Source organism: Arachis duranensis, chromosome 7 (assembly GCF_000817695.3).
Source record: "Arachis duranensis cultivar V14167 chromosome 7, aradu.V14167.gnm2.J7QH, whole genome shotgun sequence".
NCBI lineage: Eukaryota > Viridiplantae > Streptophyta > Magnoliopsida > Fabales > Fabaceae > Arachis > Arachis duranensis.
Window position 1 is genome coordinate 17059688 of NC_029778.3, and position 15106 is coordinate 17074793.

General features: G+C 36.4%; 2 protein-coding genes and 1 pseudogene across 4 annotated transcripts in view; all 3 read left to right on the plus strand.

The window, feature by feature from the left end:
* The first annotated feature begins 362 nt into the window (after positions 1-362).
* Positions 363-2418, plus strand: LOC107458032 (protein decapping 5). The gene is made up of 3 exons (XM_016076224.3): positions 363-652; positions 1795-1856; positions 1958-2418. Exons 1-3 carry the CDS (start codon positions 502-504, stop codon positions 2288-2290), a joined length of 546 nt encoding a protein of 181 aa, XP_015931710.1. The 5' UTR covers positions 363-501; the 3' UTR covers positions 2291-2418.
* An 886-nt stretch (positions 2419-3304) lies between these two features.
* LOC107458030 (putative pentatricopeptide repeat-containing protein At5g65820) overlaps positions 3305-15106 on the plus strand; it is a 21968-nt gene continuing 10166 nt past the window's right edge. The window contains exons 1-3 of one of the 3 annotated variants that reach the window (XM_021127563.2): positions 3305-3753; positions 6615-9115; positions 9377-9526. In XM_021127563.2, the coding sequence (XP_020983222.2) occupies positions 6958-8949 (1992 nt within the window). In that variant the 5' untranslated portion in view covers positions 3305-3753; positions 6615-6957 and the 3' untranslated portion in view covers positions 8950-9115; positions 9377-9526. Of the gene's footprint in view, positions 3754-4208; positions 4703-6600; positions 9116-9376; positions 9527-15106 lie in introns of those variants that run through there. The other 2 variants (XM_052251753.1, XM_021127566.2) reach the window with 2 other exon arrangements.
* On the plus strand, positions 10298-11192 carry LOC107457987 (uncharacterized; annotated as a pseudogene).

Consider the following 15106-nt stretch of genomic DNA (forward strand, 5'->3'; position numbering starts at 1 on the left):
TCCAAATTTAAAATCTACCATCATAAAAATATCTATTTTTTTAAAGCCTTGAAAATATTTATATACTTTCGAATGAAGAAGAAAGTTTTCTGTATTGTTTTTATTTTTCTCTGCAAAAGAGGAATTTGTAAAAAATGTGACGAATTCTAAAGAAAACTAAAAATTTGCTGGTATATATGATGAACCTTATAAAAATAACAAAGTTCACCTTTAGGTACAATAAATTTATCCCAAATGCCAAACAAAAAAATCGTATTTCAAAAAATTAAAATTCGATTAATTTTTTTTGAAAAATAAAGTTTTTTTTAATCTATAATAAAAAATATTTTTTTATTGTTAATTTCTTTTTTGTTAATGCTTTCTCACTTCCTATCCCCTACACACACTCTCTCTCTCTCTCACTGACCCAGGAAAAACCGATCGAACCCTAAATTCGTTCTCCCGTCACAAAATCAGCGGAACGCAGTGTATGGTTTTTGTTCTCCCTCGCAAGCTAAGGCTATGGCTTCCGATACTGCCTTTTCTCGCTCGAGTTCCGCCGCGGATTCCTACATTGGTTGCTTGATCAGCTTGACCTCCAAGAGCGAGATCAGATACGAAGGTGTTCTCTACACTATCAACACCGATGAGTCCAGTATTGGCCTCCGAAACGGTACTTTTTCTCAAAACCCTTTCGATTTTCAGCTTAATTTGGTGTTATGTGCGTCTTAGAGAAGCTTGACATACATTCTAGAGGTTCCCCAAACGAGACACTCATTTTGGACCAGAATTTGGTGAAGCAATTCAATTGGATGAAAATTAATGATGTTATTTGGTTTGATTCAAGGCATGATCGAAGACATAGGAAGACATAGGAGAAGCTGCTTCGTTCTTTGAGGTATCAATTTCTATGTTTTACTTAATGCCTTAATGGATAGATATTGAGGCAAGGAGTGGTTTGCATTTTAAATTGGACAAGGGTTTATGAATGACAAGCTTTGTGGTGACTTGTCTATGTTTTAGTTTTATGAATTATTGTGCTTCTCTTGCTGTTTCGTGCAATTTTGATGTGTAAATGTTTATAGTGTGATTGTATGTTTGATCATTGATTATATTATGGCTACTAACGATAAAAGGGTTAGTGATGCTGCTTTGTAAATGATTATCTGTTCTGGAGGGAAGAAATTGCTCTGTACTTCTGATTGTTTAGGGTTCTTTTCTTTAAAAGGTGTAAGCACTAACTAATTTTCAAAAGGTTTCCACTTTCTGTTACCATTGAGGTTTCATTTTTCTATTTATACAATGAAATTGAAAGGTTTTTACCACATCTCAGATTGTTTTCAGTGGTTTGAAGGCTTTTTGATAATCTATCTGGCTTTTTGGTTTTCTAAGTTGTCTTGCTTTCTTTATGACTTACAATTTTCATTCTCACTGGACGATGCTTTGGCTTTTGGACATTTGGTTTGTGTTTTTGTTTGGTGCCCCACTTAATATTATGATTGTGACTTGTGAGTCTTTAGTTATGTGTCGGTCATGGTAAAAGCCTCTGAAATTCCCATCATATGGTCAGGGCAGCAGTAGGCATTAATTTGTTTTGCTGATTATAACATGTATCTGGCTCATGAAGAACATGAAGAGCGTGTTAGTTGATGTCATGAACTTGCGAATGCATAAAATTGGATGTCATTTTCAATGTTGAAGTCTATTATTTCTGTTTACGTAATTAAACAATGACAAAGGTTTCTTCATAGGTGTCTTACCGTCAAAAGCGGCTTTGGTGTACTGATTCTTTAGTCTTTGGGTTTTGTGGTGCAGTGCGATCTTTTGGAACTGAAGGAAGGAAAAAAGATGGTCCACAGATTCCTCCAAGTGACAAGGTGTACGAGTATATACTATTCCGTGGGACTGATAAGCAACTTTTTGAATACGCAACGCATCGATTTAAAATCACATACTAACATGTGAAATTGCCTTGTAGTCTCAGTATCCTCGCCCAGTCACCACCACATCTACAAATATACCTCCAGTAACTGGATCTTTGACAGATTTTAGTTCTCAAAACACACAGCTAGGACTCCGTGGATCAAATTATCAAGGACCATTACCTTTATATCAACCTGGAGGGAACATAGGATCATGGGGAGCTTCTCCAAATGCCCCAAATGCAAATGGTGGTGGACTAGCTATGCCACCAATGTATTGGCAGGGATATTATGGTGCTCCAAATGGGCTTCCTCAGTTACAACAGCAATCTTTGCTTCGACCACCACCTGGGTTATCAATGCCTTCATTTATATGTATGAATAGATAATCTGTTAACAAACTTGGCACAATAATTTTTCAAAAAGAAACATTACTATGATTTAAGAAAAAAAATAGCCATACTTAGCACAATACTTGATTAACTTTATTTAATTAATATTTAAAAAAATTATAAAATGCACCTACATGACAAGTGCGATGAATTGGCAAGCCTATTTTATATGAATTTATAGAAAAATAATATAATATTCAAATAGAAAGATATTATTATTTTCTATTATTAGAATAAATATTTTTTTATTCTTTATCTATTTGTTTAAAGGACAAAACATTTTTTTATAATTCAAAAAAACTCTAACCAGTCCTTAATAATTTGATAAATTAGTCTAAAAGGCCCTTGTAATTGATAATATCTTGACGTGTTAGGTCTAAATACCATGTGAATGTCACAGAGCCAATTTTAAAAAATATGGACTAATAAATTCTTAGAAAGATCTCTCTCTTCTCTAACTCAATATCTGTCTGTCTCATTTTCTCTCTCTTTGGATGTTTATGAGCAATTAGAGTAATTCTTGATGCATGAGTCCTTCTTTAGAATTTGACAATAACTGACGAAGATAAAGGCTCTTACAGCCTCATGCAATTGAGAAAATGGAGATGGACATGACGATGTGGCACTAATAATTAACACATTACATTGCACATAATCTGACACATCTATATATAATCGTTTTTGAAAAAATAATGGTAGAAATTTATTAATCTAATTATTTTAACGGAAGAGGACCATCATGATATTTTAGAATGAATAGGGGAGTAGTTGAAAAAAATGGACTAACCTGAGTGATCGGACTAGAAAATTGGTGACCTGACTTCTAGGTCGGTCCGGTTTGAACATTGAACTGGAAAAAGAACAAATCCGGTGAGAAATTGAGAATCAGTTTGACTCTGTTAGATTTCGCAAAAACCGATGAACCGGTAGGTGAGAGGATCGCTTCCTAAATTCTTTAAAACCACTCCAACCCCAAAATTCAAAACCACACGTCATTTGTAAAAAATTCTAGGCTAGTTCTGAACGCACCACATTACCAACTCTCCTCTCCCTCTCACTTTCGGAAACGGCACACCACACACGGAGGCACAGTACTAGTAGCTCACATCGGTTCACTGCCATTGGATGCTCGCCGCCGTCGCGGGCCTCTCGCCGGATTCTCCGAATCGTGTGCTCGCGAGTTGCGTCTCACCCCTCTCCTCCGTCTATACCGTGTGCTCGGACTCTCGCGTCTCGCCGCGCCTTCGCTACTGTGCAGCGTGTCGTCGTTGTCCGCCATCACAGCACCGAACGCTTGGTGTGCTCCACTGCTCGCGTCTTGCCTCTCTTCCTGCAGCTGTGCTTCCTGGTGAGTGCTTGCGTCTCGCACGCTGCGCCTCCGTCCCTCCCTCTACTCTATTCCGTGGTTGTTGTTGTCTGAACTGCTTCTCGTCGTCCACCTTCTGCCTCTGCAACAACAGGTGAGCATTTAATTTTTTTCAGGTTGATTCATTGATGTTATTGCTGTGAATTTTATTGTTAATTGGTTTATGAGCTGATTAGAAAAAAATATGGCAGTGGTTGAATTGAAATGTTGAATTGATTTCTGAATTGGTTTATGAATATGAATATGCAAGGTTTTGCTGATTATGAATATGGTTTAATTATTGAATATCATAGTTATTAGACCCAGCCGATTCGATCGATAATCCGATCACCCAGTCACTTGGTCGGATCGAGCCACTTGTAGAACTGGATATGCAACAGACCCGGCCGAACCCGGTTTGACTCGACGGATTTTCATAAAAACTGACAACCCGGCCGGTTAATTTAATTCGGTTGGGGTCGTTTTTTTTTTCTAATCCCTGAAACGGTGTCGTTTCAGACGCTCCCTCCCCTTTCCCTTTGGATGAAACCATAATGCCCAAATGCCAAATCTAAGACTCTGACACTGAGAGTCTGAGTGGAACCCCCCTAACCCAGCCAGTCTCTGTGCTCTCTCCGCCTCTCCCCCTCACCCTCACCCTCACCTCGTCACTCTCTCGTCTCTCCCCTCACCTCGACAGTCGTCACTCTCAGTCTCTCACGGCCTCACCTCGTCGCTCTCTCAGTCTCTCACCTCGTCCCCTCACCTCGATCGTCGTCGCGGTCCCGTGCACCTGCCCTCGCTTCGCCGGCGGCAGAAGCAGACGGAACCGGATCTGGTCCCTTGGGTGGTGGTGGTGGTCGTCTTCTTGCTTCTCACTGTCTCTGTCTCGCACCGGGTCTCGACCTCTCCCTTCCCTGCGCTCTTCGTCGCCGGTAGCAGAGGCAACAGATCCCGGTGGGCTGGTCTTCGTTGTCGTCTTCTTGCTTCGAGCCTTGCCGTCAGCTTCTCCCTCGCCATCAGCTTCTCGTTCGCCGTCAGCTTCCTTCGTGCAACCCGATTTGGTGAGTTCCCCTGTTCTTTGTGTTTCAATTTTGTTGCTGCATCACTGCACTTTGATTTTGTTGCCAAAATAATTTGTTGCTGAAAGTGTTGATTGTGATGCTGAAATTTGTTACTGATTATCATGAACCTTGATTTTGTTGATGAGTTTCCCCTGTTCCTTCTGTTTCAATTTTCTTGTTTTTTTTTGCTGCCTGAAAGTTATCATAGTTTAAGTTTTTGTTGCTGCCTCATAGTTATCATAGTTATCATAGCTGAATTTGTTGCTAGAACTCTAGAAGGAGAATTTGTTGTTAGCTGTAAGTTGAATTTGATGCTCAACATATCATAAATGTTGTTGCTGGAAGTAGAATTTGTTGCTGGATAACTGAGTTGAGTTGAATTTGTTAATGAACCTTGTTGTTATGTTGCTTAAAAAATGCTAAATCTTTTGTTGCTGTAAGTTAAGGGATAAGAGATAAGAGTGTTGGTCAATAACAAAATCAGTTTGGTACAGTTAGTTATTTCTGATATCTGATCTTTCTCTTTTCCAACTCTGTTATAAATCTCTAAGAGGTGTGTAGAATTGATTCATTGATGGAAGAATAAGATGAAGTTAATTCAATTCACTAGTTTCTTGTACCTCTCTCTTCAAACTCTTCTTTCTTTTTTCTGATGATATGCATAATGTAGTGTTTCTTATGGAAGATATAGATGTAAATCAAAATGAGGAAAATGTTGATCAAGCTCCAAATTTATCCTATGAAGATATAGATGTCGATTTTAATCTTTAAGATCACTTGGACTTGATTTATCAATTGTGTTATCTTTTGCTTGCTCTTGTTTATTTAAATGGAGAAAGTATTTTGTACTAGAAACTAGTTTATTATCTCTTTTTACATCATTAGTTATGTCTAAAAATTAATATTTGATTATTATTATTATTATGTTTGTTCAGACTTGCATTTTAAGTTTTAATACGTAATTTTAATTTTATTTATATAATTTATATTTTTTAAAATTATGACCGGGTCAACCAGGTGAATTAGTGACCCACCGGTTGAACAAGTGACCCGGTGACCCGGTCATGTGACCGGGTTGATTGCCGGTTCGGTTCTGGTAACTATGTTGAATATGTAGTGGTTTTGTTAATTGTTGAATTGGTTTATGAATTGGTTTTGCTGATTATGAATTTTGTTAATTGTTGTTGCTGTAATGATGCTGGTTTCTTTTGCTATTAGTTACTTAGTTGATTGAATTTTTTTTTTTTATGGGATTTTAAGATGGCTTCATCAGAAACACCATCATCCCAAGAACATCAGATGAAGATATACCTAGACTTTGAACTTACTCCTTGGACATAGTTTATGGATTGTTATTTTTATTGTGTCAAATAAGACACTATTGTAGTAGTGTTGACTAATTTTATGTCTATTTTTGTATTAATTATTTTTAGAATTTGAGATTTGATTGTTGCTCAAATGTTAGTGAAGACATGCATTTCAATTTTTGATTATTTTATATTTTTCTTCAAATAAGACCGGATCAATCGGTTGAAACCAGTGACCCAGTAGTCCGACCGTTTTGATCAACCGGGTCAGTTACGACAACTATATTTTGGGGATGCCACTGCAAATGGCCAGGGGTGGAATATTACTCATATTGTTTATTTTCTTAGATATTGGTAAAACTTTGGTGTAAAATTCAGTTATTGGATTTTATGGTGTTTTCAAAATTCTGACCAATACACGGGCGTATTGTCCCGCCCCCAGAATTTTGAAAAACACCATAAAATCTAGTAACTGAGCGTTACACCAAAGTTTTTTCCATATCCAAAAAAACTTGCCAATAAATATATCCAAAGTTTTTCTTATGTCCATTTTTTTATACGGTAGTAACCCAATAGGCACCCCGTTAACAGATTAGTATTTGCAGCGGCAAGACATGGGATGCTGAGAACCTCACGGATGAGCTCTGGTTCCAGCTGAACACGCTGATTGCGACTCCCACAAAATTAGGTCTTTCTCTTCGTTCACTCCTTTCTTGGCAACTCCATTGCCTTTCCTCAAGGTATGCCTCAATTTCAGATTCCAGTTTGTGATTAACAAGAGTTGGGTGCTTTGCTTTATTCCACTGCCAAATTCTTGACGCCCTTCTTCAATGCTACTTTGTCGTTGTTCCTAATCTCACCCTCGTTCCTCTCAAATCGAATCATCTGGCGGCGGTGGAGTACCAAACCAGGGTTGAGTGAGCCTCACTGTCTCCGGCATTCAAAAAAATGCAGAGATTTTCGAGAAAAACATTGCTTTTCTTCAAAAAAGTTAATTTTTCCCAACTTTGCTTGACAAATTCATTAACAGTCATTGGACATGAAAATACACTATCCCAGCTGTTTTCTACTAGTTTTGAGGAGTGTTCACCACCACTCAATCATAAGTCCTCAGAATTTGATAATAGTGGCAGCTGCATCAGCAATGCCGCGTCAAAAAATCATTTTGGCCTTATTCGCCTTCAATGTAGTCCAAAAAAGGATGTAAATGACCAAAGCTACGATGAGTTTGCCTCTGATGTGGAAAAAGTTTATAGAATATTGAGAAAATACCATTCTAGGGTTCCCAAATTGGAGCTTGCTTTGAAAGAATCTGGAATTGTTGTGAGGCCTGGATTAACTGAGCACATCTTGAATCGATGCGGCGATGCCGGGAATTTGGCGTATAGATTCTATGCATGGGCTTCTAAGCAGTCCGATTATCAACACAGTCAAGAAGTTTACAAAGCTATGATTAAGGTTTTGGGCAAAATGCGGCAATTTGGAGCTGTTTGGGCACTAATTGATGAAATGAGGCAAGAGAATCCTATGTTAATTTCTCCACAGATGTTTGTTATTCTGATGAGGAAGTTTGCTTCTGCAAAGATGGTTCAGAAGGCTATTGAAGTATTAGATGAAATGGCCAACTACAGATGTGAGCCTGATGAATATGTTTTCGAGTGTTTGTTGGATGCATTGTGCAAGAATGGTAGCATTAAGGAAGCCGCTTCGCTTTTTGAGGACATGAGATATCGATTTCCTCCAACCATCAAACATTTCACTTCCTTGTTGTACGGTTGGTGTAGAGAAGGGAAACTTATGGAAGCAAAACATGTGTTGGTGCAGATGAAGGATGCAGGCATTGAACCGGATATCGTTGTTTATAACAATTTGCTTAGTGGTTATGCTCTAGCTGCGAAAATGGGGGATGCTTATGATCTTTTGAAGGAGATGAGAAGGATAGGTTGTGGACCGAATGCAACCTCGTACACAATTTTGATCCAATCACTATGCAAACATGAAAAATTGGAGGAGGGAATGCGGTTATTTGTTGAGATGCAGAGAAATGGCTGTGCTGTGGATGCTATAGCTTATACAACATTGATTAGTGGGTTTTGCCAGTGGGGAAAGGTTGAAAGAGGTTATGAGCTTTTGGATCGGATGATACAACAAGGCCTTGTGCCAAATCAACTGACTTATCATCATCTCTTATTGGCCCATGAAAAGAAGGAAGAACTGGAGGAGTGTATGGCACTGGTGAATGAGATGCACAAGATTGGTTCCACTCCTGACCTTAATATCTACAATACAGTTATTAGGTTGGCTTGCAAGTTGGGAGAGATCAAGGAGGGTGTTCGGCTTTGGAATGAAATGGAAGCAAGTGGGCTTAGTCCAGGCATTGACAGCTTTGTCATAATGATTAATGGCTTTCTTGAGCAAGGTTTTCAGATTGAAGCTTGTGAACATTTCAAGGAGATGGTTGGCAGAGGGCTTTTTACTAGCCCTCAGTATGGTACATTGAAGGAGTTGATGAATTCCCTTTTAAGAGCTCAAAAGCTTGAACTGGCTAAAGATACTTGGAATTGTATCACATCTACCAAAGGTTGTGAGCTGAATGTGGGTGCATGGACAATTTGGATTCATGCACTCTTTTCAAAGGGGCATGTGAAGGAAGCTTGTTCCTTCTGCATAGACATGTTGGATCAGGGGTTAATGCCACAGCCGGATACTTTTGCCAAGCTAATGCGTGGTCTGCGAAAACTATATAACAGACAATTTGCAGTAGAGATCACTGAAAAGGTGAGGAAAATGGCTGCTGATCAGAAGATCAGTTTCAAGATGTACAAGCGTAGAGGAGAGAGGGACTTGAAAGAAAAAGCGAAGGAGAAAAAGGATGGGGGGAAGAGGAGGGATAGGCAACGCCATTGGGGTGGAAGCCGTCAGAAATCTAACACATTATAAATTTCACTAGGGAAGCTTGACATACATTCTAGAGGTTCCCCAAACGAGACACTCATTTTGGACCAGAATTTGGTGAAGCAATTCAATTGGATGAAAATTAATGATGTTATTTGGTTTGATTCAAGGCATGATCGAAGACATAGGAGAAGCTGCTTTGTTCTTTGAGGTATCAATTTCTATGTTTTACTTAATGCCTTAATGGATAGATATTGAGGCAAGGAGTGGTTTGCATTTTAAATTGGACAAGGGTTTATGAATGACAAGGGTTTATGAAGCAATCGAATGCTTTATATTAAGCTTATTATTACTTTTTTTTTTAAAATGTGAAAAAAGGGCTTGTATCGTAGCATCGGTAGTATATTGTATTACAGATTATTTGTTGAAATTTTTTAATAATTGCTGCTTTTTTTTATTACTTCTCTAACAGAGGATGTGACCCATCCACTTCACCATATCAGTGCTATTAAGCACATTGCTCATGGGCAATTTGAAGAGGAACTTCTGAGATTCCTGCAGCATTGTGCAATATTGATTCAGGGGCTCTGGATTGCAAAAGCGCATTGCTACCTCTTAAAAGGTGAAATTAAATGCTTCACTTGCTTCTTGTACATTATGCTCCGATTGTACTTTAGTGTTTTTGGCAGCAACAAATTCAAAATATTCTCTATTTAGGTAAATAAAACCATGAATAACAACAAATGCACCAAAAAATAGAGTATAAACTTTTCTCTGTGTTTGATCTGATTGTATAACTATTGCATTGTGTTATTTACATTTGTACAAAATTAGTGGGATCAAAATTGCTTTATGTTGAACATAGTCTCTATTGGGATAATATGTTCAAAAGGGTTGTACTAGTCTTAATCATGCTCCTAAATAAGCTCTCTAATTTTTTCTTAATGCTTTCAATATCTCCAAAGCCTCCAATTGCTCATTTCCAGCTTTCATGTTCGAACCATCAGCACCTTCCTTTAAAATGATGTTCAAAGCTGCATCCACCAATTGCAACTCATTGCAGTTCTCTCTATTATCTTCAGATGCAATCACTCCCTTATGCATCAACTTGTTCATCCATTTGGTTGCCTTTGACTTCAATGCTGGACGAGCGAAAAATGTCAAAAGCAGTAAAGCATTCTTGTGTTAACAAAACTTTTCTCTCTTTTCTTTAAAACAAAAACAAAAGATGGATCATGAACCATTTCTAAATTACCCTTTTCACATCAACCAGTAAGGTCTATTAGTTTTCCCTCAAGAAGACACCCTTCTTCTCAAAGAATTGAATCACTATTCACACACCTTAAACCGCATTATTATTCTTCCCAATCTGTTTCAAGCACTATTTGCTTCGATGCAGAGACAATTCATTGTTCTTGCTGAATTATACAACTTCATGGAGGAACTTCTTCAATCTACACAAACTCAACAAGCTCTTCTACATTACCAAGATGGAAAGCTTGTAGAAGAGGCATTAAGTGGATCAGTTACATTGCTTGATGCTTGTGGTTCTTCAAGGGATTTGTTGTTAGCTCTAAGGGAACAAGTTCAGTTGCTTCAATTGGTGATTTGACGAACAAGAAGAGGAGATTCAAGCATTGTTGAAAGCAGTGTTTCTGCTTATGAATCCTTTAGAAAGAAGGCAAAGAAAGAAATCACTAAGCAACTTGGCATGCTAAAGAAAATGGAATGCAACAAAGATAGTTCAATTTCTTCTTTGTTGGGTCAAGATCAGAATCTAGTGTTCTTTGCTAGAGTTCTAAGAGAATCAAGAACTATAACCACATCTATATTTTGTTCTCTTCTATTGTTCAGCCAGCACTTGGAACAAAAGGTCATCTTTGATCTCAAAGTTGAAGCCAAAAAGATTGGTTTTTTCTTCTTCAAACAACAGAATAAGAACAATGATGGAGTGGTAGCAGATCTCAACATTGCTCTTTGTTCTCTCCTTGGAAGAGAGAAAAATGGTGGTGATTCAATTAAGAGTGAAGCTCAAGGAGCATTGAGAGTGTTAGAGACACTAAATGCTGATCTTGATGGATTAGAGGGTGGATTAAATTGTATGTTTAGATGTTTAGCAAGAAATAGAGTTTCATTTCTTAATATGCTACTCATTAGTAATTAATTAGCATAATGATTTTGAGTGAGGTACATATAAATTCAATGTCTTTTGTAAATTTAAGAATGATCATGTTGTTCGAGTTTTAACTCTTAAGGATTTTGAATGAGAATCATTTTTCTGAATTCAATTTTGTCTACTAAAAAGTTTCCATATTCATTATTTTTTCATGAAAGTTAGATCCTGTCAATGCCACTTACAGCCTAAAACAAATTGTTTTGCACTTTGTAAAATTTGATGCATTCAAAATTTTTAGATAACTAAGTCCTTTTTTTGGGGCTATCGAGCATGTTTTATCAAACAAAACACAATAATTACTTTGATATAATTTTTATTAACAAAATTATTTTTTCTTCACATAAGTCATGATATCATATTATAAATACTAAAGCATAGCAGGACAATATGTAAGCATACTTTGAAACAAATATTATTGTATTACTTAAGGTAAATAGCACATAATTTATCCATTTTCTCTTTGGCTCAAGCAGGCAAAGGTTAATTGACTATTTGACTTGGTGTAATAAATTGAGAATTTAGACAGGTTAATGCATATTAAATCGTGCATTACCTAAAAGTAGAGTAACTTGTAGGTAATAACATTACTTAAAAAAAATGAAGGGAAATGAGGTTTTTTTATTTTTTATATTATAGTACAGGTAGTGTTTTTTAATAATGTGAAAACTTAATGTATTTTTATTTTGTATAAATACGATAAATCTAAGGATTAAATTTGTAGTTTTTATTTTTTTTTAAAAAAAAATAAATATGCAAATTAGACTTTCAATTTAGATTTTCTGAATTTTCTTTTATTATTTTATCCAAAACCGACCCTCAATCTTTTATCCTCACCCAAAATTTGACTCAGTTTTTTACCTTCACCCAAATCCTCGATTTGTAGTTTCTAATTAAAAAAAAAAAAATTGTTTCCGTATCCAGAAAAAACACACCAACTCTCCATGATTATGTGTAACACACTCCTCTAATCCATTATCAAAAAATTTAGCCGGGAAATGAAGGATATTATACATTTATACTATTATCTTGTCTTACTTTTTTTTTTCTAATAAATTTTTGTGCATGATTATGCTCCTTATATTTTGGTTAAGAGAGTATGGTGGTCTTCTATATTTTTTGTGATGGGTCGTCTTCAACTTATTATTATTATGACGTTTTTATTGGACCGGATTTTATGGGCTTAGTTTATGTGTAGATTTCTTTTCTATAAAATATCAAAAAGAAATGATTTAAATATTTTTGGTAGGCCTAGGCCTGCTTCATAATCAGGTTTTGATCTCTGCTTCCCACAAGAACTATTAATAGATAGAATTTAGCCCGATTAGAAAATTGGACCTTTATAAGAAATCAAAATAAAAGAAATACATGATCACTGATTTTTAGTGTACACATAATATTTTTATAAATAAAATAAAAATATCAACCACGCACATAAAAAATATGCATGATATGTGTTTTATATTTTTAATATGTATTTTGTACTAATTTAGTGGTTGATATTTGATATATACGTATTATTTTTGAAAAATTATTTGTATATTTAATACCCTAAAATTTAGAAACCGAAAAGAGAAAAATTGAATATGAAAAGAAATTATAATGAGTTCGTTTAATATGTAATATAGAGAAATAGAAGAGAAAACAAAAGCCAGTAATGTTTGGTAGAAATTTCATGAATATGAAGAAAATGATGCACATGATATCACGTTCATTATGACATTTGAGCTGCTCTTAGAAGGATTAAGGAAGATTCAAGTATCGAAACAAGCATATTTTGAGCATCAAGATCTTAATATTCTAAGAAAAGTCATAGCAATGAACATGAGCAAGTTGATTGATGCATAAGGGACAAGTGAACATGCTTTCTCTTTAATTAGATTATGTTCAAATCCTCTTATGCAAAAGGGACAAGTGAACATTTTAAGGAGATGGTTGGCAAAGGAATTTTTACTATTCTTCAGTACAGTACGTTGAAGGAGTTGATGAATTTCTTTTGAGTAATATTTCAAATAGGTCTCCAAAAAATTTACGGTCGGACAGATTTGTCCTCAATAAAATTTAACTAAAATTTTGACCATGACGTTTTTAGTTATACATCAGATATGTCTCCATAGCAGTTTGACCCGGTCAGGACATCCTACGTAGAGGTTAACGGGCTGACTTGTCAGGTTAACTGCCATGTGTCACCTTCAGGACAATTTGGTCCCCATCCAAGTTGGACAAAACAACGTCATATTGGATCATGAGGCGAACGACATCGTTTCGTGGAGGACAAATTCGTCCCCACCATGGAAGGCAGAATTGTAAAACGGCAATGTTTTAAATGAGGGACCTATCTGTCTGTTTGAGGGGACCTATCTGTTCGATGATTATGCTTCTATAGGGACCTATTTGTCTGATAACCTAATGTTTAGGGACCTATCTGACCTATCATTGGTGGCATTACCCTCAAATATATTCATTTCCCTTTTTTGGTTTAATTGAAAACACAGGCTGATGTATCTGGACCTAGTAGCTTGCAAAATTTTAATCCTCCCTCTCATGACACTCAAGTTGAAGGTTCTCCTTCACATGTCACAAAAAATGTCTCATACAATCCCAAAGTATGCTAATTTTGAATGACTTAATGCGTATGTTGAACGATGACTTGGAGGAGAGAGTGAAGCAGTTGGAGAATCTGTTGTTGAAGAAAAATGAGGATAGCCAAGTTGTGAAGAAACATACTATTTTTGCTTTATTTAGGGGTATAATAATTGGGGGCATTGGTAGTTGTAGTTGTATTTTGTATGTATGTGGTGGCTGTTTAGGCAAGTTTTAATCTTTGTTGATTATCAAATTGTTAGATTGAAATGTCTCATTATATTTAGATGGATATGCATGAAATCAATTGTGGTGAAACAGTATAAAAAAACACATTGCTTTTGGTTTGTTTCATCCATTTATCAAAATGGTTACATAACTGATAATCAAAATATTGTAACCACACAAGTAGCTAAGTTTAATAGCAACATAAACCAAATCTCACAAAAGAAGATTTATTTCCTTCAATATAGACTAAACCAAACCAACCCAAACAACAAAAGGTCTATTTCCTCAAATGTAACAAAATATGGTATTGGAATCCTTAAAAGCATCATTTCTTCGTAGACTACTTCAATTCCGGTGTTGGAATAAATTTAAACAATTTAGATGTTGTGCCACTGGTTACAGCTGCCATGGTCTCAGCACTAACACTCTTCTGAGCCTTGAGCCTGATTACTGTTTGCTTTGGATGTCTAAAAGGTTGTTGAGCCTGGAATTAACAAAATTATTATGAGGATGTTTCATACAGATTTCAACATACGCATTAAGTTATTCAAAATTAGCATACTTTGGGATTGCTTGAGACATTTTTTTATGACATCTGAAGGAGAATCTTCAATTTGAGTGTCATGAGAGGGAGGATTAGAATTTTGCAAGCTACTAGGTCCAGATACATTAGCTTGGGTTTTCAATGAAACCAAAAAAAAAATAATGAATATATTTGAAGGTAATGTCACCAATTATAGATCATATATGTCCCCAAACATTAGGTTATCAGACAAATAGGTCCCTATAGAAGCATAATCATCGGGCAAATAGGTCCCTCGAATATGCAGATAGGTCCCTGGTGCACGAAATTGCAATCACACTTTTGCAACTCCGCACAACTAACCAGCAAGTGCACTGGGTCGTCCAAGTAATACCTTGCGTGAGCAAGGGTCGATCCCACGGAGATTGTCGGCTTGAAACAAGCTATGGTTATCTTGTAAATCTTAGTCAGGATATCAGAAATTATCAGGATTGATTGTGAAAAACAAAAGAACATGAAATGATTACTTGTTTTGCAGTAATGGAGAATAGGTTGAGGTTTTGGAGATGCTCCATCTTCTGAATCTCTGCTTTCCTACTGTCTTCTTCATCAAACACGCAAGGCTCCTTCCATGGCAAGCTGTATGTAGGGTTTCACCGTTGTCAATGGCTACCTCCCATCCTCTCAGTGAAAAT

Excerpts from the sequence above, each read along its gene's own strand:
- LOC107458032 (XM_016076224.3), top strand. The coding sequence starts at position 502 with ATGGCTTCCGATACTGCCTTTTCTCGCTCGAGTTCCGCCGCGGATTCC. Across the intron at positions 653-1,794 it reads CAGTATTGGCCTCCGAAACG|TGCGATCTTTTGGAACTGAA; the intron begins GTACTTTTTCTC and ends TTTGTGGTGCAG. Across the intron at positions 1,857-1,957 it reads AGATTCCTCCAAGTGACAAG|TCTCAGTATCCTCGCCCAGT; the intron begins GTGTACGAGTAT and ends ATTGCCTTGTAG.